The sequence below is a fragment of the Diplotaxodon limnothrissa genome, linkage group LG4, assembly GCF_057381915.1.
Source record: "Diplotaxodon limnothrissa isolate DT_005_m linkage group LG4, D_limnothrissa_male_GT1.1, whole genome shotgun sequence".
In the NCBI taxonomy this organism is placed as follows: domain Eukaryota; kingdom Metazoa; phylum Chordata; class Actinopteri; order Cichliformes; family Cichlidae; genus Diplotaxodon; species Diplotaxodon limnothrissa.
Genome location: NC_140599.1, coordinates 30,575,763 through 30,603,586, shown reverse-complemented (window position 1 = coordinate 30,603,586; position 27,824 = coordinate 30,575,763). Strand labels below are relative to the sequence as shown.

At 41.3% G+C, this 27,824-nt stretch overlaps 2 protein-coding genes across 2 annotated transcripts; both read right to left on the bottom strand.

Moving 5' to 3' along the window:
- Positions 1 to 999: 999 nt before the first annotated feature.
- Positions 1,000 to 11,326, bottom strand: LOC146634179 (uncharacterized). Its single transcript, XM_085352848.1, has 8 exons — positions 11,079 to 11,326; positions 6,648 to 6,707; positions 6,342 to 6,398; positions 4,237 to 4,296; positions 4,002 to 4,085; positions 3,850 to 3,909; positions 3,347 to 3,406; positions 1,000 to 3,240 (listed from the first exon to the last, which is right to left on the bottom strand). The coding sequence occupies exons 1-8, from the start codon at positions 11,295 to 11,297 to the stop codon at positions 1,000 to 1,002; spliced, it is 2,841 nt and encodes a 946-aa protein (XP_085208974.1). The 5' UTR covers positions 11,298 to 11,326.
- Positions 11,327 to 13,420: 2,094 nt separating this feature from the next.
- LOC146634178 (uncharacterized) lies at positions 13,421 to 26,852 on the bottom strand. Its single transcript, XM_085351841.1, has 11 exons — positions 26,614 to 26,852; positions 20,458 to 20,511; positions 20,287 to 20,382; positions 20,121 to 20,180; positions 18,179 to 18,229; positions 17,983 to 18,066; positions 17,865 to 17,909; positions 17,325 to 17,402; positions 17,167 to 17,226; positions 16,120 to 16,179; positions 13,421 to 16,013 (listed from the first exon to the last, which is right to left on the bottom strand). The coding sequence occupies exons 1-11, from the start codon at positions 26,827 to 26,829 to the stop codon at positions 13,773 to 13,775; spliced, it is 3,045 nt and encodes a 1,014-aa protein (XP_085207967.1). The 5' UTR covers positions 26,830 to 26,852; the 3' UTR covers positions 13,421 to 13,772.
- Positions 26,853 to 27,824: the final 972 nt, after the last annotated feature.

The following is a 27,824-nucleotide window of genomic DNA, read 5'->3' as shown; positions in this document are numbered from 1 at the left end:
CCAAGAGTACCAGTACCCCAGCGCAAGGAACCTTTCCGAACACTTACTCGTGTGATGCACATTTCTAAATTGTGTTTATTTTGTTCTCACAATGGCTGGATAGCTGGTGGAAATCTGGTGAAAGACTTCTAGCTGACTGGTTCTTGTTTAAACAGTTTTTGTGTGGTTGGGTTCCGTGCTTTGGCTTTGACCTGTTGAAGGAGAAAAATGGTTTAAACTCAAGCAGCACCCACAGGGCAGGGCATAGTGTTGTTAAATGAAGTGTAACCTGTAGAAATCTCCCACTTTAATAACACCACAATCGTATTTGCTTTGAAAAGTTACACTGAGAAATCCTCCAGCATCTTCAATTGTGTCACACAAAAGTTGTTCTAGAAACAAAAGCTCAAACCTGTGCCCAACATTATCTTTACTTTTATTGGTATCAGATGATGTAATCAGTCTATTGACCTCAGCCAAAATTAATATGGAGCCACGTGAAGTATTCCTCATAGGAAGCTCTTTTGTCAACTGTTAGATAATGCTGGGATAATGATGGTGATTAAAAAAACAAACCGGTCCATAAAGCATGGGTGCTGCTGGTATTAAAGCCAAATGAGAGCAAAGAAGCACAAAGATGTTCTGAAACGCATGCACATTTTCAAAAGTTTCCACTTTTTAATCAAAGCTGATATATGCAAAACAAATGCAAAATTGAAGGACCTTCACTGGTGGTGTCTAATTTACACACAAAATATGGAACTGGTACTCTTCAACAGGAAGATGTAAAGCATTGCACAAAATAAAAAAGTAATGATAAAATACTAATGTAAATCACTTTATTCCGCTGGTGCAATAATAACCTAATCAATGCAGTACACAAGTTGTGCTTGTTGCATGTTTCAGTACTGCCCACAGTGGGTTTATGATGATACATCAGTTGGAAATCAGTTGTTGGAACATGGAAAACATATTTACTTATTTTTTACCTGATTTCCTTGATTTAATCAGGGGTTGACTTTAATGTGTCTCAAACACAGGCATTCTCATGACATATAAGTGACCCACGTGTTCAATCATGAAGCATTTGGAAACAATGTCCTGGCATGTTATTGCACACAGTTCATTTGAGTTCCTCACTTTTACAAGGAATTTGGCGATGTTTGTGTTGATCTGTGTGTCCTGGATAGTTGGCTGTCTGGTTAGTCGCTGCAGCTGCTTGCAGAAAAAGACCAGTTCTCTGCACGAGCAGTCGGGCCTTCCTTCACAGCTGCAGGGTTTCGGTACAACGACCAAGGACTCCACCACAGCAAAGCAACTGCTTGTTTCTATTACTGAATTGTTTCTTTTTAATGTGCCACTACACTCCAAACTTGTAACCAGCATGTTCTTATAAACACAACGCTTATATTCAGTTACACTGTCACGATGTGGCTGGCACCACGAAAGTGTTTCATTCTTCTGCAACGCTGCAATTTCTCTTGGTGTCAAAACTCTCTGAGAGCCACTTCCCAGAGTCACTAACTCTTCTCCAATGTAATTTAATGACTTTGTAAAACGATCACAACTTGCCATGGAACAGAAGAAGTCTTTGATTTCTGTGCTGGCGTCCTGAAGGGTAGCACTTCCTTGTCTTATTATTTTCTCATATGAAAAGAAATTCTTGAAAATCTGTAATGAAATTGACTGCGTACCAGAGTACATCTGCAACAGTCTGCTGTTCATGTCTTGAAAAACAAAGACTGAATTGGCCCACAAAAGCCCCCAGTTCCGGACACCTTCTGTAAGATGCGTCAACAAATGGCAGTCGTACGAACAATGCTCGAGTCCATAGAGAGACGGTATCTGTGCTACAAACTGAACCAGACACAACTCTGCACAGTTGAGCTCATCCTGAGTGGCAAAGTGGGAGAGGAGGACGTGAAGGGCACAAGGAAGAAGCATCCAGTGCTTGTAGTACACTGCTGGCAAAACATTCCTCAGTATTACAGGAGAATAGAGGAGAGCAAATGCTCTCCACTCACAAGCTGTCCAATGCATCCTCTCACTGAGGCTCCTGGGACTTCGGCTGATTTCATTTGGTGGCTGGATCTCACACAAGGCTCTGTCCAGGTCGTTTAAATGCTCATCTGTCAAATGGAAGTCCTTGCTGGCATAAAGCGGGTCGAACCACAGATTGACGAACTGACGGACAACGCCCAGACAAAAACAGTGCATGTAATCTGGAACAAAGCCTTTGATAATGTCAAATGACGGCAAAAGAAACAGGAGACTTGGACCTTTAACCCCCATTTGACTCTGGTCATAACTATTTCCCATCACTAACTCAGCAAGTTGGACTGTTTCAGGCATGTGTCTCAGATCACAGCCGTCCATCTGTATCGGGTAAACTCTGGTAAAACCCCTGCCCTTTATAACCATCTCACCTTTGTGGTAGCAAAAACCACAACCAAATTCTTTGTTGAACGGCTCAAAGTTCTGCACCATTGCTCTTGCTATCGCATCACATGTGCATATTTTAACTGTTACCGTGGTGTGATGCTCCGAGCCGATCTCATCTTTCCAACAGAACCCTGCAGCAGACAGTTTCTGAAGCTCGTTAATGAACGGAGTCAAAAAACTCTGAACTTGTGGTTTTCCTTTGCCAAACCATAAAGTGTGCAACAGAACGTTTTTGCACCGTTCCACATACGGTAGTTCATTGATGGTACACAGGATGGGCCAGATGGAGTATTTTGAGGAGCTGAACACGGGCGAGCCATCGCAGTTGAAGGTGAGTGTAATACTGCCGTCTTGTCTTTCACTCTTGTATTCGTTTCCAGTGTGGACATCAGAAAAGGAATCATCCCTCGTGAAATGCTTCCCAAGCTTTGAGTGGACGCGTGCAAGGAGGTTTCTTAGCTGAATTTCGAGCGGCATTACAAGGAAGTAGTAAGCCTTCAAGATCAGATATTTTCTGCTCAAGCTCTGCTGGCACACACTACACTCATTACCGGGATCCACACCAAGGTAGTTTGTACACCTGGGGCAATAAAAGTGAATCTCAGTCTTTCCATTGTAATCAGTCGAATGCTTTTTTAAAAAGCGAAGCGACTTTGGAACACATCCGGGTACCACCAAGTTTAGGAGGTGCAGGAGATCTCTGGATGCTGCTTTTGACAAGCCGTGCTTCACAATGAACGCCAGGAGGAGCAGGAGGAGGGCTCCCATTGTGACTGAGGAACCAGCATATATCTTCTTCTCTCCACAGAAAAACTGCTCCTAGTAACACAGGCCAGAAATATGCTTTAAAAGCTAAATGTAGTAGAAATGAACCAAAATGTCATCATTTCCATATGTAAAAAAATAACAAATGAAAAATAGTAACTGTTGGATCTTCTTCTGTAGTTTCATCATCACATGAAGCACAGCTCGTCGGTTCTTGGTGCTATAACATATAAGAGAACGAGATACAAAATGTGTATTGAGGCAGATGATGTTTCTTAAACAGAGTAGACGAGGTGAAGGCTGGCAGAAATCTAGAGGATATAGGTGCCAGGAACCTTCTTATAGCCCCTGCACAATTATGAGTGGGGAATTTTATTGTAGAGAGTATCTTACTATAATATAAAGCACCTGTAGGTGACTGTGGCTGTGATTTGGCACCATGTAAAAAAATTGAAATGAATTTAAATAAATTAGCTTTTGTGAGCAACACATTTTGCAAGCTGTAATCCTGCCTCTTTCTACTAGGCATAGGACATTTAAACGTGACGATCTATGGATGTTATTTAAGTGGCAGCCTTCAGTCTATGAAAAAAGAAGAAGAAAAAAACAGACTCAGTCTCCTCAGACTGCCATGTTAAAACTTCCTGTATGCATATACGCTACCATTTCATGGTCTGGATCTACCTCTTTGGTTTCTGCTTTCCCAGCTGACAGATGACTGGCCTACGAGTCAAAAAAAAGATGGATGATGACCATCTCAATGGCATAATTTTAATATCCTTAAAATACTTTTCACTCAAGGCAGCTTCACATACCGTAGGATCTTCATCTTCGTCAGAATCAGATGAGTAACAATCTGTGTCCCCATCATTGTAGACTGTGTTATCTCTCGCAATATGCTGTCATGGATTGTAGCACAAAAACAGAATGAGGAACCTTTTTCATTTTAGAAGTATAAAAACTTCTAAACATATCAATAAACTACATATGCCGGATCCATGATTTAATCCCAATAATAATCCCATGTAATGTTTGACACCCCTACTTTACCATTACATGCTCTGAATCTCCTCTTCTGTCATCTGTAGGCCCAGCAGACACATGAGTGGCCTGAGATAAAGAAAATTATGATTTCTAAGCATGATATGATCACATTCAACGTTTATATATAATCACCATAGGATGTTTTGTATCTTCAGTATTAGATACTATTGTCTCCAAGTACTCCAACTAACTAATGGCCTCAATAAGAAATTTCATTCACCACCTTTTGACAACAGCTGTACTACAGTTAGGTCCATAAATACTTGGATAGAGATAACTTTTTTTTTTCTAATTTTGGCTCTGTATATTACCACAATGAATTTTAAATGAAACAACTGAGTTGCAGTTGAAGTGCAGACTTTCAGCTTTAATTCAATGGGTTGAACAAAATGATTACAAAAAAAAATGTCAGGAACTAAAGCACTTTTTAACACAATCCCTTCATTTCCAGGGTTCGAAAGTAATTGTAATTAAATAACCTAAAATATAATGTTAATTTTTTTCCCTTTTTAATCCTCTGCCAGGCCTTTACTGCAGTGGCTTTCAGTTGCTGTTTGTTTTTGGCTTTTCTGTCTGAAGTTTAGTAAGGTTAGGTTAAGATCAGGTGACTGACTTGGCCATTCAAGGATATTCCACTTCTTTGCTTAAAAAAAAAACTCCCTTTGGCTGCATGTTTTAGGTCGTTTTCCATCTGTATTATGAAACAGCGCCCAATCAATTTGACTGCATCTAGCTGGATTTGAGCAGACAGTATGTCTCTGAACACCTCCAAATTAATTCGGTTGCTTCTGTCCTGTGTCACATCATCAATAAACACTAGTGTCCCTGTGCCACTGGCAGCCATGCATGCCCAAGCCATCACAATTACTCCGCCGTGCTTTACAGATGATGTGGTGTGCTTTGGATCATGAGCTGTTCCACACCTTCTCCATACTTTTTTCTTGCCATCATTCTGGTAGATGTTGATCTTGGTTTCATGTGCCCAAAAAATATTTTCCCAGAACTGTGCTGCCTTTTTTTGATGGTTTTTTTGTTGTTTTTTGTTTAGCAAATTCCAGTCTAGCCTTTCTATTCTTGAGGCTTATGAGTGGCGCCTTTATTTACTTTCATGCAGTCTTGTCTTTATGGTAGACGTTGATATGGATACGCCTACCTCCTGGAGAGTGTTGTTCACTTGGTTGGCTGTTGTGAAGGAGTTTCTCGTCACCACGGAAATGATTCTGTGATCATCCACCACTGTTGTCTTCTGTAGCCGTATAGGGTTTTTTTTTTTGCGTTGCTGAGTTCATCAGTGCTTTCTTTCTTTCTTAAGATTACGACACTGTAGATTTTGCCACTCTGACTGTTTTAGCCATTGCTCGAATGGGTTGTTTCTGTTTTTGCAGCTTACAGATGGCTTGTTTCAACTGCATGGAGAGCTCCTTTGACCGCATGTTGTCTGCTCACAGAAAAATCTTCCAAATGCAAACATCACACCACAAATAAACTCCAGGTCTTTCATCTGCTTAATTGACATTAATGACATAATGAAATTGCCCACACCTGCATATGAAATAGCCTTTGAGTCAATTGTCAAATTACTTTTGGTTCTTTTAAAAAGAGGTGGGACATATTAGGAGCTGAAACTCCTAAACCCTTCATCCAATTTAAATGTGATACCCTCAAATGAAACCTGAGAGTCTACACATTATTTCTATGTTCATTATATAACTATAGATGGAATATGTTTCAGTAAACGGGTAAAAAAACAAAAAAACAAACTTGTGTCAGTGTCCAAATATACATGGACCACTCTGTGTATTTCACATGTATCTAGAGTGGCCAGGGAGGATAAATAAGCTTCTTCAAAAACTTCCATGACTGCTCCTATAAAAAGATGAAAAATGCACTTGATTTAAATCTGGTTGCTTATTTTATTTTCTCCCTAGAAGTGTGACACTGGACAAAGAAGCTTGTTTGGTTTGTGCACAAAATTTAAATCAGTTATGTTTACTCCCTTTTTGCACATTTTTACTCTATTCTTGCGGCCAATGTTATAGCCTCTCTGGATTTTAAGTAATTTTGGATTCTTCTTTTTCTAAACCTTAAAAATTCTCAAAACGATAATTTACCGTTTGATGGTCTGAATCTGTTCTATCATCTGCTGGCCCAGCAGACCCATGATGAGCCTAGAAGACAGGACTTTGTTATAAACATCTTCATATGATCATTTTAATATTGTGAAAGAAAAAGCATTTCATTTACTGTAAGGCTCACATATACGGGTGCTACTTCAGTATCAGATGAGCGGAAATATATAATCTCGACATGAATGTGACGTTACAGTCTTTCTGATCATTAACTGTAAAATAACATTTAATTTTTTTTCTAAGGTTTAATAATTCTTATTATATAGTATCAGTATTAAGATATTTTACCTTTTTATGGTTTGAATCTCCTCTTCTGTTACCTTTTGGCTCAGTAGAGCCATGACCAGCCTGAGAGACACAAAAAGATAAATTAAGGAATCTACACATATTTGGTAATTTAAAGATGTGAAACATCAATTTGCAGCTGCCAGTGATTTTTAACAGGAGTATTATCATTGTTGTGGTTGACAAGCCTCATGCATCACTATTTGTGATCATGAATCTTTTCCTGTCCTCTATGTGGTCTGTCTTGTCCTCAGTGTTTTACTTTCAGTTATGCCTGTGCGTTTGTCTCTCTGCTTGTTCTATGTCCTAATTGTCTAGCTGGTGTTGTCATGTCTACGTCTCTCCATGTTTCCGGTTTTATTTAGAAAAATCTGGTGTTTCCATGTTTAATGTGTATAGTTGTACGTTCCCTGTGGTGTCATTATGTTTATTCCAGTCAGTTGTTTCCCCATGTGTTTCCACTTCCCCTGATCACCTCCTGTGTGTATTTAGTCTGTGTTTTCATTTAGTTTTGTCAGGTTGTCTGTTTTCCTTCTCCCCGTCATTTCAGGTTTCCAATGTCTTTATGATTCTGTGATTCTGAGCGGTGTTTTGTTATTGGACTTCTGTGCAAATCACAGTTTGGCCATAACGAACACCTTGTTCAAACACAAGAGTGTCCATAAGTGCACGTGGCACCAGGACGCTCTAGGCCGCAGGTCGATGATCAATTTTGTAATCGTATCACCAGACCTGCGACCAAATGTTCTGGACACTCGGGTAAAGAGAGGGGCTGAGCTGTCAACTGATCACCACCTGGTGGTGAGTTGGATCAGGTGGCAGGGGAGGACGCTGGACAGACCCGGTGCACCTAAAAGCGTAGTGAGGGTGTGCTGGGAACGCTTAGCAGAGGCCCCAGTCCGTGAGATCTTCAACGCACACCTCAGGCAGAGCTTCAACAGCATTCCGAGGGAGACTGGGGACATTGAGTCTGAATGGACCATGTTCAGCATCTCCATTGCCGAAGCTGCTGCTTTGAGCTGCGGCCACAAGGTGGTTGGTGCCTGTCGTGGTGGTAACCCCCGAACCAATTGGTGGACACAAGAGGTGAAGGGAGCCACCAGGCTGAAGAAGGAGTCCTATTGGGCTTGGTTAGCCTGTGGGACTTCGGAGGCAGCTGACAGGTACCGACAGGCCAAGCAAAATGCGGCTCGGTCAGTGGCTGAAGCAAAAACTCAGGTGTGGGAGGAGTTCGGAGAGGCCATGGAAAAAGACTTTCGGACTGCCTCGAAGAGATTCTGGCAAACCGTCAGGCGTCTCAGTAGGGGAAAGCGGTGCTCTACCTGCACTGTGTATAGTGCTGGCGGAGCGCTGCTGACTTCGACTGAGAAAATTGTCGGGCGGTGGAAGGAATACTTCAAGGACCTCCTTAATCCCATTGACACGTCTTACGAGGAGGAAGCAGAGTCTGGGGATGAGGGGGATGACCCGCCAATTTCCGAGGGTGAGGTCACTGAGGCAGTTAAACAACTCCTTGGTGGCAGAGCCCCTGGTGTGGATGAGGTCCGCCCCGAGTTCCTGAAGGTTCTGGACATTGTAGGGCTGTCCTGGCTGACACGCCTCTACAATGTTGCGTGGAGATCAGGGGCAGTACCCCTGGACTGGCAGACCGGGGTGGTGGTCCCCATCTTTAAGAAGGGGGACCAGAGGGTGTGTTCCAACTACAGGGGGATCACACTCCTCAGCCTTCCTGGGAAAGTCTATGCCAGGGTGCTGGAAAGGAGAGTTCGTCCACTAATCGAACCTCAGATACAGGAGGAACGATGCGGTTTTCGTCCTGGTCATGGAACACTGGACCAGCTCTTTATCCTCTCAAGGATACTTGAGGGCGCATGGGAGTTTGCCCAACCAGTCTACATGTGTTTTGTGAACTTGGAGAAGGCATTTGACCGTGTCCCTCGGGGTGTCCTGTGGGAGGTGCTGCGGGAGTATGGGGTGTCTGGCCCATTGCTACGGGCCATTTGATCCCTATACAACCGGTGCAAGAGCTTGGTTCGCATTGCCGGCAATAAGTCGGACTCGTTCCCGGTGGGTGATGCGTTCCACCAGGGCTGCCCTTTGTCACGATTCTGTTCATAATTTTTATGGACAGGATTTCTAGGCGCAGCCAAGTGGTGGAGGGCTTTCACTTTGGTGGCCTCAGAATCTCATCTCTGCTTTTCGCGGATGATGTGGTTCTGTTGGCTTCATCGGGTGATGGCCTCCAGCTCGCACTGGAACAGTTCGCAGCCGAGTGTGAAGCAGCGGGAATGAGGATCAGCACCTCCAAATCTGAAGCCACAGTTCTCAGTCGGAAAAGGGTGGAGTGCCCATTCCGGGTCGGGGATGAGTTCCTGCCCCAAGTGGAGGAGTTCAAGTATCTTGGGGTCTTGTTCGCGAGTGATGGGAGAAGGGAGCCGGAGATCGACAGACGGATTGGTGCAGTGGCCGCAGTGATGCGGACGCTGCACCGGTCCGTTGTGGTGAAGAGAGAGCTGAGTGTAAAAGCGAAGCTCTCAATTTACCGGTCGATCTACGCCCCTACCCTAACCTATGGCCACGATCTGTGGATAGTGACCGAAAGAACGAGATTGTGGATACAAGCGGCAGAAATGAGCTTCCTCCAAAGGGTGGCTGGCCTCTCCCTTAGAGATAGGGTGAAAAGTTCAGCCATCCGGGAGGGGCTCAGAGTTGAGCCGCTGCTCTTCCACATCGAAAGGAGCCAGCTGAGGTGGTTCGGGCATCTGAGAAGGATGCCTCCTGGGCGCCTCCTGGGTGAGGTCTTCCGGGCATGCCCCACCGGGAGGAGGCCCCGGGGCAGACCCAGGACACGCTGGAGAGATTATATCTCTCGGCTGGCCTGGGAACGCCTTGGTGTTCCCCCGGATAAGCTAGAGGAGGTGGCTGGGGAGAGGGAGGTCTGGGCTTCTCTGCTTAGGCTGCTGCCCCCGCGACCCGGCCCCGGATAAAGCGGAAGAAGATGGATATATGGATGGATGGATGGAGTTGTTATAGCCAATGCTAGTTTTTTCAGTTTAGGTTTTAGTTTCGTAATAAAGGCTCGCCTTTTGTTTAACCAGTAAGTAGTTTTCTTTCGTGTTCTGCTTTTGGGTCCGTTCCTTTAACCCCCCGGAGTTCCCCACCGTGACAACTGCTGTTACCAAAAAATCTATGGCGGGATAATAATGGCCGACCAAAATATAAGTCAGTTAGAGTTAGATAAAGCACATTCCTTCAGTGTTAAAAGTGGGGCTGCACCTACTGATTCCTTAGTAACTGAGGATTTTATCAATTATTCCATCAATTAAATGACTTATCGGATAAGAAATACTTTTGTCTCGGCAATAGTGAATATTCAAACGAATAAAAAAATAAAACAAACTGCTCCTTAGTTTCCATTTTACAAGTTACAATGTTTTAACAGTTGAACTCACTTTAACTAACAGTTTATGAAGGAAACATTTTATGAAACGTTAACAAAATAATTAATCACAATACAATATAATAAAGCATCAATACAACCCAAACAAGGCCATCAAATAAAATAGTCTTTAGTTTCGGTCTTACTGGAAGACTTATATTAATAAAGAGCTCTGACAGTGTTGTCTCCTGGATGAGGCAGATTTGGTGTGTCTTAACGTGTTTGTGTGTGTGTTTGAGCATTTAACGCAGCATATCAGCATTTTCATTTATGTAATATAATTTATATTTATATTAACCTACATTAGGAATCACTCTGGCAGAAAGTGGGACTAATTTAACCATCATGTCACACTGAGTTAAGAGTGTACATATGCTTTTATTTTGACCTCTGTGGATTTGCTGTAGATTTTGTCACTGTTTAAAACAAACAGCGCTGGGTGGGAGGTTCTGAAAGGTTCTCTTTTCTTCACGTTGGAGCTCGTTTTCTAGTAAAGGTTAACGGCGCTTATAGGAACAGCGCTCCACCTGAGCTAATGGCTCCATCTCTCTGCTCTCCGCCGGGTGTGCAGATCCCATAAAAAACTATGACAGCATCATCTTCACTGCTGCCGGTGTGTTACCAGTCTTTTTTCGTTGAAAACATGGGGACTGCCTGCATTAATGTTGTAAAGCTTTTTATTCACACGTATGCTCCCAGATGCATCTTCTCCTGCAGGTCTATTTTAGTTGCAAACGTGGGAGAAACCCTCGCCTTTATAAGTTGAGATCTACGCAGTCGTGCATTAATTTAAATGAAGCAACGAAGCAAAAAAATAAAAAATGAATAAAAAAATAAATAATTAAATAAATAAGATGCGTCGAAGATGTTTTATGTATTATTTTTGTGATCCAGTTATTTTAATCAACTCGATGACTCGCTGCAGCCCCGCAGAGGTGCCTTTATGCACGCATGGCTGCACGATTTACTTTTTGCAGACTGATTATTAAGGTTACCTCGTTGATGATCTTTGTCTTTGCAGACGTCTTTGTAGGGCGTCCACTTCTCGGCAGAGTAGCCACAGTATTGAATCGTCTCCATTTATGCACAATCTCCCTGACTGTGGAGAGATGAATACCTAAAGTGCGTGCTATTATTTTATACCCTTTTCCAGTTTTGTGCAAATCAACAATTTTGGCTCGTAAATCTTCTGAGAGCTCCTTTTTACGAGGCATGATTCACATGAACAGGAATATCCATCAATAAAAACATTTGAATATATTTGTTGAGGGATTCAGCCACCAGGAAGCGCTCCCTCTGCACCGGAAGTGTGGACTTTTTCCTCATTATTAAAAAAAACAAACAAAAAACAGGACAAAAAGAAACAACTTTCTTTGGGATTCTGACAACCTAATAATTTGTTAAAACAACACAGTATGAACTGCAAAGGTTATGATAACCAGAGATAAGAAACTTGCACTCTTTTAAATTCCAGCCTTCTTGACTGCTATAAATTAACCAGAGCAGGTCAGTGATTTAATGTAGTCTCTATTTGAGGTTCACTCTAAGGAATCAAAATATGTAAAAAAAAAAAAAAAGAAAAAAGAAAAAAGAAAAAAGAAAAAAAGAAAAAAAAAGAAAAAAGAAAAAAAAAGAAAATCATGAAATTTCAAACTTTTTCCAACAAATGAATAGGAAATCTTGTCAAGATTTCTGCAGGGTTGGAAGGATGATGTCTGGTCTTCCAGCAGTCAGTTTCTGGAGAACTTTCGCCTCATAAGTCCTAAGAACATCCCAGAACATTTATTGGTTTGATGCACACTTCTAACTTGTGTTAATTTTGTTGCCACCATATTTTACTATGATGGTGTATGGTTGGGTTCCATATTGAAGGAGAAAAGTGACTTAAACTCAAGCAGCACCCACTGGGCAGAGCATTGTGTTGTTAAATGAAGTGTATCCTGTAAAAATCTCCCACTTTAATAACACCACCATCACCATATTTCCGTAACAATGCTTTTAAAAATGACGTCAAGAAAACTCCAGCATCTTTACCTTTGTCATACAAATGTTGTTCTAAACACAAATACCTCAAACTAAGATTTTCCCCAAACCTGTGTCCATCTTCTTTCCTTTTCTTTTCTTCCCCTTTGTTGGTATTAGATCCACAGTAGACAATGAGATTAACATCTTACTGATAGGAGTGCCCTGAGTGGCTCAGTGAACAACTCATCATGAGGACAAGAAGAAGAAGCATCAGCAGTTCCCCTGGGAACAATGACAGGAGACAACCCGGAGTGTCTGCAGACTCACAGTGAAAGGAGGAAGGCGAGGCTGGGTTCAAGAAAACACAAAACAGGAATTTCACAGTGTGTGATAGACAAGACACAAACGTAGTACACAGTAAACAGCCTGTGGACTGACTTAATGGTCATTAATGCGATCTGACATTCATCTTAGTCACAATACAAACACAATAGGTTGACAACAGAGACAAAACATTTTTCATGTTTTCAAGTATTGGATAATTCTAGTGTTGGTGGAAGAACTGAATCTTGTAGATGGCCAAACCTTTTGTCAGGATAATCTTGTTTGTACAGTGTTGTGAAAAGGTATTTGACTCCTTCCTGATTTCATAGTTTTTTGCATATTTGTCTTGGATGTTAAAGATAATGAGACAGATTTAAATATTACGCCAAGATAACCTGAATAGTTCAAAATCGTTTTTCATTTATTAAGGTAAAAAAGCTATCCAAACCTGCCTGGCCCTGTGTGAAACAGTAATTACCCCCTAAAGATAATAACTGATTTTGAAACTTTTAAGACGTGTTTGTGATAACTGGCAATGAGTCTGTCACTTTGTTGTGGAGGAATTCTGGCCCACTTTTCTTTGCAGAATTGTTTTAATTCAGCTACAGATTTGCCCGAACAGCTTTGGTACACCTTGATTCTCAAACTCTCTCAGTGAATGGCTCTGTTGAGATCAATCTACAACTTTTTTACATGGGTTGTACTCTGATATTCTGAACTCTCCAAAATATGATTTTTTTAGGGGTTCCAGGGGGGTGACTCCTGTAATTGTAAAAAGAAGTCACATTCTACATTAGTCGATGGGGAAATAGCCCCAACTCCTCATGGACCAGTGCAGATCCATCTAATGACAACGATAATGATGGTGATTTTAAAGACTTATGGAATCCATAAAGCATGTGTGTGTCTGTCATTACAGCTAAATGAGAGAAACAAACAAAGATGTTCTGAAACTTAAGGCAATTTTTCAAAGATTCAAGTTTTTAATCAAAGCTGATATTAACAATTTGATGTTGAATAAAACAAACATGAAATTGAAGGACCTTCACTGGTAGTTTCTGCTACATACCAAACATATGTACAGGTGCACTTTAATGTACAACAAGAAAATTGCACAACTGAAAAAGATAATAATAAAATAGTATTTTTAATGCACTTTGTCCGGCTGGTGCAATAAGAGCATAAAGTAATGCAATACAGAGGTTGTGCTTATTGCATGTTTCGGTACTGCCCAGGGTTGTGTTGAATGTATCACCTGTTGGAAAATAGACAGCATGTTTTCTTATTTGAGTTATCTGATTTAATCAGGGGTTGTCAAAGTGGCGAAGGTTGGTTGGAGCATTTCCAACATTTCCAACCCAAGCTCAGAGAGGTCTGACATGAATCATAAATGACAGACTTTAATGTGTCTCAAACACAGGCATTCTCATGACATATAACTGACCCACGTGGTTAATCATGAAACATTTGGAAACAATGTCCTGGCATGTTATTGCACACAGTTCATTTGAGTTCCTCACTTTTACAAGGAATTTGGCGATGTTTGTGTTGATCTGTGTGTCCTGGATAGTTGGCTGTCTGGTTAGTCGCTGCAGCTGCTTGCAGAAAAAGACCAGTTCTCTGCACGAGCAGTCGGGCCTTCCTTCACAGCTGCAGGGTTTCGGTACAACGACCAAGGACTCCACCACAGCAAAGCAACTGCTTGTTTCTATTACTGAATTGTTTCTTTTTAATGTGCCACTGCACTCCAAACTAGTAACCAGCATGTTCTTATAAACACAACGCTTATATTCAGTTACACTGTCACGATGTGGCTGGCACCACGAAAGTGTTTCATTCTTCTGCAACGCTGCAATTTCTCTTGGTGTCAAAACTCTCTGAGAGCCACTTCCCAGAGTCACTAACTCTTCTCCAATGTAATTTAATGACTTTGTAAAACGATCACAACTTGCCATGGAACAGAAGAAGTCTTTGATTTCTGTGCTGGCGTCCTGAAGGGTAGCACTTCCTTGTCTTATTATTTTCTCATATGAAAAGAAATTCTTGAAAATCTGTAATGAAATTGACTGCGTACCAGAGTACATCTGCAACAGTCTGCTGTTCATGTCTTGAAAAACAAAGACTGAATTGGCCCACAAAAGCCCCCAGTTCCGGACACCTTCTGTAAGATGCGTCAACAAATGGCAGTCGTACGAACAATGCTCGAGTCCATAGAGAGACGGTATCTGTGCTACAAACTGAACCAGACACAACTCTGCACAGTTGAGCTCATCCTGAGTGGCAAAGTGGGAGAGGAGGACGTGAAGGGCACAAGGAAGAAGCATCCAGTGCTTGTAGTACACTGCTGGCAAAACATTCCTCAGTATTACAGGAGAATAGAGGAGAGCAAATGCTCTCCACTCACAAGCTGTCCAATGCATCCTCTCACTGAGGCTCCTGGGACTTCGGCTGATTTCATTTGGTGGCTGGATCTCACACAAGGCTCTGTCCAGGTCGTTTAAATGCTCATCTGTCAAATGGAAGTCCTTGCTGGCATAAAGCGGGTCGAACCACAGATTGACGAACTGACGGACAACGCCCAGACAAAAACAGTGCATGTAATCTGGAACAAAGCCTTTGATAATGTCAAATGACGGCAAAAGAAACAGGAGACTTGGACCTTTAACCCCCATTTGACTCTGGTCATAACTATTTCCCATCACTAACTCAGCAAGTTGCACCGTTTCAGGCATGTGTCTCAGATCACAGCCGTCCATCTGTATCGGGTAAACTCTGGTAAAACCCCTGCCCTTTATAACCATCTCACCTTTGTGGTAGCAAAAACCACAACCAAATTCTTTGTTGAACGGCTCAAAGTTCTGCACCATTGCTCTTGCTATCGCATCACATGTGCATATTTTAACTGTTACCGTGGTGTGATGCTCCGAGCCGATCTCATCTTTCCAACAGAACCCTGCAGCAGACAGTTTCTGAAGCTCGTTAATGAACGGAGTCAAAAAACTCTGAACTTGTGGTTTTCCTTTGCCAAACCATAAAGTGTGCAACAGAACGTTTTTGCACCGTTCCACATACGGTAGTTCATTGATGGTACACAGGATGGGCCAGATGGAGTATTTTGAGGAGCTGAACACGGGCGAGCCATCGCAGTTGAAGGTGAGTGTAATACTGCCGTCTTGTCTTTCACTCTTGTATTCGTTTCCAGTGTGGACATCAGAAAAGGAATCATCCCTCGTGAAATGCTTCCCAAGCTTTGAGTGGACGCGTGCAAGGAGGTTTCTTAGCTGAATTTCGAGCGGCATTACAAGGAAGTAGTAAGCCTTCAAGATCAGATATTTTCTGCTCAAGCTCTGCTGGCACACACTACACTCATTACCGGGATCCACACCAAGGTAGTTTGTACACCTGGGGCAATAAAAGTGAATCTCAGTCTTTCCATTGTAATCAGTCGAATGCTTTTTTAAAAAGCGAAGCGACTTTGGAACACATCCGGGTACCACCAAGTTTAGGAGGTGCAGGAGATCTCTGGATGCTGCTTTTGACAAGCCGTGCTTCACAATGAACGCCAGGAGGAGCAGGAGGAGGGCTCCCATTGTGACTGAGGAACCAGCATATATCTTCTTCTCTCCACAGAAAAACTGCTCCTAGTAACACAGGCCAGAAATATGCTTTAAAAGCTAAATGTAGTAGAAATGAACCAAAATGTCATCATTTCCATATGTAAAACAATAACAAATGAAAAATACTAACTGTTGGATCTTCTTCTGTAGTTTCATCATCAGATGAAGCAGAGTTGGTCGCTCCTTGGTGCTACAACATAAAAGAGAAAGAGATATAAGCAGGTATATTATACGAAAAACCCTGCTGTTTTGCTCACATTTAAGCTCCTCTTCACCTACACATACAGTCTCCAAAATTAGAGCAAACTCCTAACCTCTAAATCCAAGCTGTGTCGGAGTCTTTGGCACAAATTCAGGTACATTTTCAGTCTGTGTTGAACTCCATCAGGTTTGCTCCTGTATCCAATCATATTTGGGACAAGTATGGGAAGGTTCTCATACTTTCCTGGGATGAGGAAGGTATCCCCTTTGAGAACTTAAGAATATAATCCACATTTCTTGCAGTTGAGGTGGTTCTGTTAGCTTCATGGAGCATGACCTTCAACATGCATTGCAGCAGCCTGTAGCTGAGTCTGAAATGTCCAAGATGAAATTTAGGACTCTAAATCTAAGGCCACGACTCTCTGCTGGAAAATGTTAGAATTCTGCCTTTTGGTTGGGGGAAAGATTGCTAAAGGTGAGGGTATTCAAGAAACTTGGGATCTTATTCACAACTGATCAGAAGGTAGAAAATGGATTCGACTGCTGGACTGGTGAAAAGGTAAGGAAAGGTTGCGAATACAAGTGGCCAAAATGATTTTCCTTCATAGGGTGGCTGACCTAAGCCTCAGAGATAGGATGAGGAGCTTGGAATAGAACCTCTGGTCCTTTGTGTCAAAAAGAGAAAGCTCCAGGAACAAAAACCAAAGCAAATGAAGAAGTGGAAAAAAACTGTCCTTCCTCCAGTGGCCACTTGAGACTGGGTTTAAACCCCCCCCCCCCCCCCCCCCCCACACACACACACACACACACCAGAATAGAGTCAATCCCCACAGATTTCTGGCAAAATGTCCAGAAATTATCATATTTACAGTCTGGTACAAAAAACTGTTTCCCATATCACATCATATTACACCCGTATGGGTGTATGTACATATGGGTGGATACACAGTAATTATTTCTGCATGTGCATATTTACCATTTCATGGTCCGGATCTCCTCCTCTGCTCTCTCCTATTCCAGCTGACAGATGACTGGCCTAAGAGTCAGAAAAGGATGACTGAGGAGCATCTTGATGTCATCATTTTGATATCGTTAATAAACCTACTTATCGTTACTTATTGTTGCTTCACATACCATAGGCTCTTCATCTTCATCAGATGAGTAGGAATCTGTGTTGCCATCACTACAGATGGTGTTTTCTTTCATAATAACCTATTGAGGATTTTAACAAGAAAACAGAACGAAGATGCTAACTGCCCCAAATTTCAATTCAATAAAGCACTTTGGTGGAATCTGATGAGATAGGAGTTTTGGATTGTGGATGTGCAGCCAACAGATTTGCAGCAACTGTGTGATGTTATTACATTCTATAATGAATTAGGGTGGTTCACAAAGTGGCTGGTGATCATATATGAAGTTCTGCAACATCACCTATGTAAAGGTGCAATCTACACTATCTGCTATTTTTTGATCCCTCCCTAAAAGGACTAGAGAGGTCAGCTTGAATGTAACTGCAGTCAAATCTAGATCAGACATGTTAATAATAATGAGATGGTATTTTTCTGTTTTTCCTATGCGGACTATGTCCATTCAGTGTCTCTTTAGATTTTAAAAGGTAAACAGAATGAAAGGTTCTTCTCTTTCCAAACAATGCTTAAACTGAAGGAACTTTACCATTTTATGGTCTGAACTTCCTCCTCTGATATCTGACGGTCCAGCCTGGAAGACAGGAAATGATGAGCTACAAACGTCTCCATGTGACAATTTTAATACTGTATGGTAGCTAACACACCATATTCTCTTCATCTGTTGCTTCAGTATCAGATGAGTAGGAATGTTTAATCTCTACATCCTTGTGGGTGGTGTTAAAGTCTCTCTGGATTTAAAGAGAAATATAGAATGATGTGTTTTATGGGATTACTTTTAAAAATCAGATATTTATTTTATACAAACATTTAAACAATTTTAACAAACACATAAACACTAACGTCTTGTTCTGTAGTCTCGTCATTAGATGAAACAGCAGTAGCCTTTCGCTGCTATAGAGAAAGAGACAGAATATAGATGTGAGCCAGAAGAAAAAAAAACACAAGTATCCTGTCACTCAAGCACACTTTTGCCTTCATGTGCCCAGAGACGTGACAAAATAAATAACCAAAACCTCAGTCAAGCACTAAAATAACTACAGCCATGTAGTAACCTAGAATGAGACATTATGTTCATTTAGAATGTTTCTTAAACAAAAGGTGAACACAGTAGAGTTAGTGGTTATCACAGCTATAGCGATACCCACATGTCATTCAAAGCATCCATCCAATAATACATCGCTTAAAACTTGAATACAATCCAAACCTGTGAGTTGTAAAAACCTTTTACCCCAGTACACTTGTTGTAAATGGGAAATTAACAATGGAGAGCATGGAGTTCCATGGAGATTATCCAAGTGTCAATTTGCAAGGCTAAAAATCAAAACCAAGCACAGAAGTGCCAAAAACTGCAGTTCCTCAAGTGGTCACTTGAAACTGGCTTCAAAAGTGAGTGAAACCCACAGAGTGTCATGTTAAACTGTCCAACTTTAGAAGTAGACATGTTTAGGGCTGTTTGATATAAGGATATATATCGGATGACGATATAAAAACGTCTATCGTTTCATTTTACTCTATCGTTTGTTTCGTGGTGTTGCAAAATAAACTGTTTACGGCAATATTTTTTCACCGTTCTGATGGTCACTGTAGTGGCTATATTCATTTCTTAAAGTTCTCTCTTTCTCTAATATTTAATATAACCACACTACAGACGGACAAGCGACTGTTTTTATGCGTTGTCGTTAGCAACAACGACGGTAAAACCATCACGTGTCCGCTTGTTTATTTTCCACATAAACCTTTCAGAATAAAGCTCAAGATCCTGTTGAGACTTTTCAAAATAAACTGAATCACGTGAAAGGGTATGCAGAGTGTTTTACATATGAGGAACAAAAAAGAGCCGCCAGGTGCTAAAAAATAAACCTTAGACTCAAACGTTAGAACAGGCTTTTCCCCGCAGCACACCGTGTAATAAATACTCACAAAGAAAACGGCGGCCGTTACAACTTATGTCTAAAAATATATAGTTTCATGCATCGGTTAAAACACTGGACTCCAGGTACACGACGCCCAGCTAGAAACACTTCACGCAAGTCGAGCTGCCCGAGATTCACAGAATTTACAAAAAATTTAAAATTTTCATGATTTATATCGTTATCGGATGGTAGAGGTCTTTTATCGGGATATGAGATTTTGGTCATATCGCACAGCCCTAGACATGTTCACATCCTGGTACAAAAAACTGTTTTATTAGTGATATCTTCTTTTTACTCTAGCAGGTATTTGGGTGTACTACAGCCATAACGTGTATGAATACTGGTTGCTGATAACTTCATTCAATTCTCCCGTCCAAATGTGGTCTTGCGCTGAAAGGCCAACATGGCTGTGGCCAAAATACCAATGATAAGGCTTCATGGTTCTCCACATACCCACAGATGATATGACCATGGTTAAGTCCATCCTTCATATACAATCTATATGTATAACTCAATCGCCATTTGAGGTACTGCAGCTTTCTGGAAAGGCTTCTTTTTTCCCATGCAATGAGTGCATATATAAAAAGTTGAACATTTAAATTTGGCTGGAAATGTTAGTTCTACTCCTAGCAGTATTAACCTGAAATTTCCAGGCAGACAAAGTGGACTGGACAAAGATACCAGCCTGAATAAGCCTGGAGTCAAATTTAGATCAGATATGTTTTTATTTCATAGTTTCCCCAATAGAGTCTTTGCACATTTTAACCAGACCTCATATCCTCTCCATTAAGGGTTATAATCTCTCTGAACAAGTAAACAAAATTAGAGGGCTCTTTTGTTTTCAAACTTTAAAAATGAAGATGTTTTACCGTTTTAAGGCCTACACCTTGTCCTCTATTATTTGATGGTCCAGCAGACGCACGTCCAGCCTAGATGACAGGAAGGGATGACCTATAAATGTCTTCATATGATCATATTAATATTGTGAAAAAAAAACAAAGCAGAAAATGCTTAATTTATTCTGAGCTCACACACCACAGGATCATCATCTGTAGCTTCAGTATCAGATGAGCAGGAATATATAATCTGTGCATCACTGCGGACAGCGGTAGAGTCTCTCTCATTTTTTAACTGAAAAATAGAATGATATTGTCTTTCTATTTTTCCTCCCAAAGTTCATCAGTCCTTGCATTAATGAATTTTTACCTTTTTAGTGTGTGAATCTCCTCTGTCTTTTGGCTCACTAGGGCCATGACCAACCTAAGAAACAGAAAAAGATGCATCAAGACATATGGTAAACATTAATGTCTGGCTGCACCTCAGATATCAACTTGTCATTGATTTCAGCAGCGTGATTAACATTTCTTTAATTAAACGAAGCCATCATGTGAACAGCCAGACCTTTGGGGGCATCAAACATTAAAAAATAATTTCATACAAATAAAAATGAAATCCTGGGCAATACTGCATCTTTAGAGACTGGAAAAGTAACGTGCCCTCTTTGTTGTTGCATGAAATATGATGTCACCCATGTTATTTAATTTAATTCAATTCAATTTTATTTATATAGCGCCAAATCACCACAACAGTTGCCTCGAGGTGCTCTATAAGAAAAATAATACAAAGAAAACAGAGAAAACCCCAACAACAGGGTCTAAAAGACATGTTGATGGTTTGGAGGAATTATTTACTGAAGTTAGCTCAGAAAGATCAATTGTAGCTGTAGATCATGTTACATCTGTGAGATGATTGAGTAATTTTTTTTCTCTAATGGTTAAAATTAAATTCATGAAGAAGTTCATGAAGTCATTACTAGTTGACGTTAAAGGGACGGTTGGCTCAACAGCGCTCTGACTTTTTGTCAGCCTGGCTACAGCGCTGAAGAGAAGCCCAGGGTGGTTCTTATTTTCTTCAATCAGTGATGAATAATAAGGTGTTCTAGCTTTTCATAAAGCAGCAAACTATTTTTTCAGGTCTTCTACAATAAATCTTCCAGATTAGTGAGACGTCATTTCCTCCAGCTTATGAGTTATCTGCTTTAAAGTCCACGTTTGAGAGTTATACCAGGAAGGCAAGTACTTTCTTTTTCAGTGGAGCTACAGTATCTAAAGTTGTACGCAGTTAAGAAGTACAACTATTAACAAGATAATCGACCTTTGTGGGAGGAGCATTCAGGTACCTGCTCTGCACTGTGTTGGCACAAGGCGTTGAAGAAGATAACAGTGGGTGAATTATATCCTTATACTTAGTTGCAGCACTTGTAGAAAGAAATCGACTGTGATGAAATCTATTCCCCACTACTGTCTGAGAATTCAGACAGAAACTCTGAGTAAGGCCCAGGTGGACAATCGATAACAGCAAATAAAAGTGTTTTTTGAGTTTTTAAGCCAGGGAGGACAAGGCGAAGCATCAGGCTTTCAAATGAATTCAAACTCCGCCTGGGTCCCTGGTTGATTAACAAGCTGGAGTGGAAGAGTTGAGCTTCGAGGATTATTGAGGCACAGGATATCCTGTTCACCTCGTTATTTCTCTGTGTGCATGTGTTTCACAATAACTACTGAAACAATATAGTGCAAGTCCATCCATCCATCTTCTTAGGCTGCAGCGGGGGCAGCAGCCTAAACAGAGAAGCCAAGACCTCCCTCTCTCCAGCCACCTCCTCAAGCTTATCTGGGGGAACACCAAGGCGTTCCCAGGCCAGCCAAGAGATATAATCTCTCCAGCGTGTCCTGGGTCTGCCCCGGGGCCTCCTCCCGGTGGGGCATGCCCGGAACACCTCATTCAGGAGGCGCTCAGGAGGCATCCTTGTCAGATGCCCGAACCACCTCAGCTGGCTCCTTTCAATGTGGAGGAGCAGCGGCTCTACTCTGAGCCCCTCCCTGGCTGAACTTCTCACCCTATCTCTAAGGGAGAGGCCAGCCACCCATCGGAGGAAGCTCATTTCCGCTGCTTGTATCCGTGATCTCGTTCTTTCGGCCACAGCTCGTGGCCATAGGTGAGGGTAGGGACGTAGATCGACCGGTAAATTGAGAGCTTCGCTTTTACACTCAGCTCCTTCTTCACCACGACGGACCGGTGCAGCGTCCGCATCACTGCGGCCGCAGCACCAATCCGTCTGTCGATCTCCGGCTCCCTTCTCCCATCACTCGGGAACAAGACCCCACGACCCCTTGTGCAAGTCTTTGTGGTTAATTACAGGGGGTGAACTGACAAAAATAAATAACTCAAATTTTGTAGCTAATCTAATTAAAATTCCTTTTTAATCTAAAAGAAATGAACTGAAATGACTTTCAGAATAGTTTATGCCTTTTTAGGGTATAATTATATATTCACACTCTTTAAAAACACATTTGCAAACAACATTCAGAGATATTCCGGCTCTTAGAAAATGTAAATATAAAAAATCCCTCGTGAAATGCTTCCCAACATGTAAGTGTGACAAATCAGAAAGAAGGCTTCCTGATTTGTCACACTTATATGTTTCACATATCAAGGTAATTTTAATATTTCTGACAACCATCAGAAAGGATTACAAAGCCATTTATTAGGCTTTGCGACATCAGTGAACCACAGTGAGAGACATCATCCACAAATGGAGAAACTTTGAACAGTGGTAAACCTTCTCACTGTTCTCTTGTCCTACCAAAATTACTCAAAAAGACTAAAAAGAAACACACACACACACACACACACACACACACACACACACACACACACACACACACACACACACACACACACACACACACACACACACACACAAAAGAACAACTTCTAAAGAACTGCAGGCCTCACTTGTCTCACTTAATGCTAGCATTCATGATTCAACAATAAGAAAGAGACGGGGCAAAAAAGGCATCCATGGGAGAGTTCCAAAGAGAAAACCATTCCTGACCAAAAAGGATTCTGTGGACTAATGAGACAGAAGATGAACTTTTTGAAAAGTTTGATTTCCTTTACATCTGGCGTAAAACTAACACAGAATTTCATACCAACAGTCAAACGTGATGGTGATAATGTGATGGTCTGGGGCTACATGGGCAAAAAAAAGAAAGAAAAAACAACCTAGTCTAAGTCTGGACTTAATTCCAACTGAGATGCTTTGGCATGGCCTTTAACAGGCCGTTGATGCTCCAAAACCCTCCAGTGTTGCTGAATGAAAACAATTCTGCAAAGAGTGGGCCAAAATTCCTCCACAGTGAAAGACTCATTTCCAGTTATTGCAAATGCTTGGATGCAGTTCTCGCTGCCAAGGGTGGCACAATCATATACCTCCCTTGGTTTAGGGGGCAATTATTTTTCCACACAGGGCCGTGTTTTCCCTCAATAAATGAAATCATCATTTAAAAACTGCACTTTGTTTTTACTCAATTTATCTTTGCCTAATATTCTAATTTGTTTGATGTTCTTAAACGTGTGACAAGTATGCAAATAATAGTAATAATGACTAAAAAAGACATTTTTTTCAGTGTATCTAGCAAATAGTTAAACAAAGCTTCTTTCGGTAGAAATCATTTAATGACAGAAGGTTTTGCGGTTTTTTTGGATACAATGTTACCACATTGAAACATCAGAGTAGGTGAATAGCGCCGATCATTTGTTACAGTGTAATGCAGGAAGACTCCCGGCTACCGTAATCGGATCTTACTTTGACACGTACCTCCCACTTATACAGTGGCGTGTCTAGAAAATTTTTGTTGGGGGGGCCAGGTAGGGGCACAGATTTGGAGAAGGGTGGCAGATGTAATTGGCAGATAATGTTAAAAACAATTCTATTAACCATAATTCAATAACCCTGTAAACCTAATAACCGAATGCGCTTTTAACTCTTATTAGAATGAGATTTTAACCACTACTGTGCAAAGTTTTTAGATACTGCGTTGCTAAAGGACAAGAGATACAATCAGTGTTTTGTCAGTGTTTACTCAGCATTCAAGGACAGCAATATTTGCATAGTATTTTTACTGACATATAGTACACATATGTTTTGGGCAAAAACATTTTTTAATATTAAAATATGAACATTTGTAACAAACAATTGACAAATTAGCCAATGCAAAACTTTATCTGCCTGTTAAAAAAAGAAGATAATCTTCTCACAAACTGGTGTTTGATTGTGAAACAGGAAAAAAGTGGGGAAACAACTGAAAAGACTAACATTTGAATAAAACCTAAAGGCAAGTAAATACTTTCTATGCTGCCTTATGGTAAACTTTGGTAATATTGATAAAGAACAACACTGGCTGATGATGAAATCCAGTCAGCTGGCATGGTGACACTGCCAGTATTAACCTGCAGGGCTGGACTGGGACAGAAAATCGGGCATTTTGACTAGAGACGGGCCCCCCAGGTATTAAAGCCATAAAGCCTTTGACTGAAAACAAATGCTGTTGTGACAGTGATGTACAGTCTTGTTGGTATATGTATGATTTCTATACATTTTACGTCAGATAAAAACTTTGGTTGTAAGATTTAGATAATTATTTAATAAAAGCTAGATATTTTAAATGAGAATAAGAAAGAAAAGTATTTCTTTGTGCCCCACCTTTCCCTGTTAATGCCCTACCTGCCCCCTGGCAACACTTTGCTAGATCCGCCCCTGCACAGTTACCAGCTGTCAGCTGCTTAGAAAAGGATCCTGGTGTTATTTGTCTCTCAGAAACAGTTCATAACTTCCCTTCAACTCATTCATGTCACCTAAAAGGTAAACCTGTTTCTCCATCACAGCTCTGATGATTCAGTAAGGACATCTCCTGGTTTCATCTTCATGTTTCCCTCTCACCACATATCTAAACAGACATCATGACCAGCAGCTTTACAGCTGTGGCTCCAGCAAACATCAGCTGATACTAGAAATTAATATTAAATAAATTCTAACAACAGCTGATCAAGCTTAAACGTGCTGCCGTTGTTTAGCGCGACATCCGCTGGTTTCCTCTTTCTGGCGCAAAGTGGGCGATAAACAAACAAGAGAGACGATCAGCTGATCATTGATCAGTTTCATGATTGAAGTAGCAACAGGAGAGGGAGGGGGGAGAATGAGAGAAGAAGAGTCAGCTGTGCAGCGTAAACACAGAATAACTCCAGCTTTGTGTCTTTTTCCATTCTAGCTGAAGTTCGGGACAAACTGCGTCTCTTCTCAGCTCAATACGAAACGTGTAATATTTTCTCTGATTGAGGGACCATTCCATTTTTTTAAGGAGCCGTTGGCAACTCTACTAACCTTATGAATAAAATAAAGTTCACTATCAGTAACATCATAGCACCCACCCACCTAAAAACTCCATCAAGCTGGCTAGAACGCAGTATGAGTTATTGCAACTGAGGGTAAAAAGTCAGCACAACGAAAATAAACTCCACCTAAACTTGGTTCATATCTGACCCAGATAGACTGCAGGTCATAACTTCTTACCTGAAGTTCAGTTCACCTGACACTCGGACTGGCGGCTGCCTCGGGGCTCTCCTCCTGCCTCCCCTTCCCTCATCCACCTGTTGCCTCTGTGGAAGCCCCGCCATAGCCACCACCAAACAACTGAGTCATTTTTACACATCGACCTGCATCTGGCCAATCCACCACCTCTCATTGTTCATGCCATTACAAAAAAAAATAAAAAATAAGTCACCGGGCACATGCCCGGTATGCCCGATGGCCAGTCCAGCTATGTTAACCTGCAACCAAATCTGCAGCTCCATACAGCAATGTTACGACTTAGATTATATCTTATAACTCATAACTCTTATGTTAGCTGCCCTCAGTAGCATACTGTCAGAAATATTCGAGGGCTGCAATAATTCTTTAAGTGTTATTTTTTCCTTGGGATTCTAATTTCACCGAAGTTTACTAAACTCAACAAACTTAATATTACTTACCGGGACATTTATTCTGTCCTCATTTTCTTTCACCGAAAAATTGTTTCCTGCAGTGACGTCTTTCGTGCTTGGCTCTCCTACCTTTGCTAACGTGATGCACATAGCGCAGAAGCCGATGCTGCATTCACTTACACTCGGATATCTGAGCTTCACCGTGAAAACATAATCGTACATTTGATATTTGATTGAATTTTATTGTTTTGCCTTTGGGGTGGCACCTGGGGTGGCCAGTCTGGTTGGGGGGGTGGCCTGTGCCCCCCCAGGCCACCCCGCTGGACACGCCATTGCACTTATACACAGCTGGCACCACTGGCCGCTAAATAATAACTTCCATATTTTTTTCTTTCCAGTTGACACCAGTTATCCGAAAGCTGTGAAGCAGCGTTATTTTCATCAGGGTTCAGAGCTAAGAAGCTCATCTGGATGCTGCAGGCGTCTAGTTTTGTACACACGGCTGCTTGATTTGCTGTTTGCAGAGTAATTAAGGGTTACCTCGCTGATCTTTGTCTTTGCAGACGTCTTTGTAGGGCGCCCACTTCTCGGCAGAGTAGCCACAGTACTGAATCGCTTCCATTTATACACAATTTTCCTAACTGTGGAGCGATGAATATCCAAAGTGCGTGCGATTATTTTATAACCTTTTCCAGCTTTGTGCAGATCAACAATTTGCGATCGTAAAGCTTCCGAAAGCTCGTTTTTGCGAGGCATGATTCACGTATTCATTACGGGTTTCAGCTACCAGGAAGCGCTTCCCCCTGCACCGGAAGTGTGAATGGATAGTTTTTTCTTGAAAAAAAACAAAAACAAACTAAAAAAAGGCAAAAAATGTTTTGTTTTTTTTGGAGGGGAAGGTTTTATAATAACGTAATAATGTGTTAAAAACAACAAAGTAAAAACTGTAGCCACTATTATTACAGTCTCTTTGACCTTTCTTCTTGACTGGCAAAGATTAACCAAGACAGGCCAGTAATTTAATTATTGACCTGTAGTCTCTGCTCATGTCATTTAAAGGAATCAAGAAAAAAAAAAAGTCAGGTTTTTCATGGAACCCCATACATTTTTTCTATAATAAATGAGATGAAAAGTGAAAACAGCAGTGGGATATGACTTTGTTTTAATCCTTAATACTTTGCTTCTATCAGATAATGATCATTTTCAGGAGGGGGAGGCTGGGTTCATGAAAAGCATATGTAAACAGGGAGAAACCACAGTGTGTTATACACAGGATACAAACGTGCTACACAGTGAAAAAACAGCCTGTGGAATGACTCAACTGGTCATACATGTGACATTCATCTTAGTCACAAGACAAACACAATATGTCAGACAAGGTAAAAAAGCTATCTAAACCTGCCTGGCCCTGTGTGACACAGTAATTACCCCCCAAAGCTAATAACTGGTTTTGCCAACTTTAAAGACCTGCAATAAAGTGTTTGTGATAACTGGCAATGAGTCTGTCACTTTGCTGTGGAGGAATTCTGGCCCACTTTTCTTTGCAGAATTATTTTAATTCAGCTACAGATTTGCCCGAACAGCTTTGGTACACCTTGATTCTCAAACTCTCTCAGTGAATGGCTCTGTTGAGATCAATCTACAACTTTTTTACATGGGTTGTACTCTGATATTCTGAACTCTCAAAAATATGATTTCTTTAGGGGTTCCAGGGGGGTGACTCCTGTGATTGTAGAAAGAAGTCACATTCT

Coding starts and splice junctions, on each gene's coding strand:
- LOC146634178 (XM_085351841.1), bottom strand. CDS start 26,829: ATGCCTCGCAAAAACGAGCTTTCGGAAGCTTTACGATCGCAAATTGTT. Junction 20,181..20,286: donor CTACAGATGATGATCCTGTG/GTGTGTGAGCTC, acceptor CCTGTCATCTAG/GCTGGACGTGCGTCTGCTGG. Junction 17,910..17,982: donor CAACAGATGAAGAGAATATG/GTGTGTTAGCTA, acceptor CCTGTCTTCCAG/GCTGGACCGTCAGATATCAG.
- LOC146634179 (XM_085352848.1), bottom strand. CDS start 11,297: ATGCCTCGTAAAAAGGAGCTCTCAGAAGATTTACGAGCCAAAATTGTT. Junction 6,708..11,078: donor AGACAAAGATCATCAACGAG/GTAACCTTAATA, acceptor TGTGTCTCTCAG/GCTGGTCATGGCTCTACTGA. Junction 3,407..3,849: donor TAGATCCAGACCATGAAATG/GTAGCGTATATG, acceptor TATATGTTATAG/CACCAAGAACCGACGAGCTG.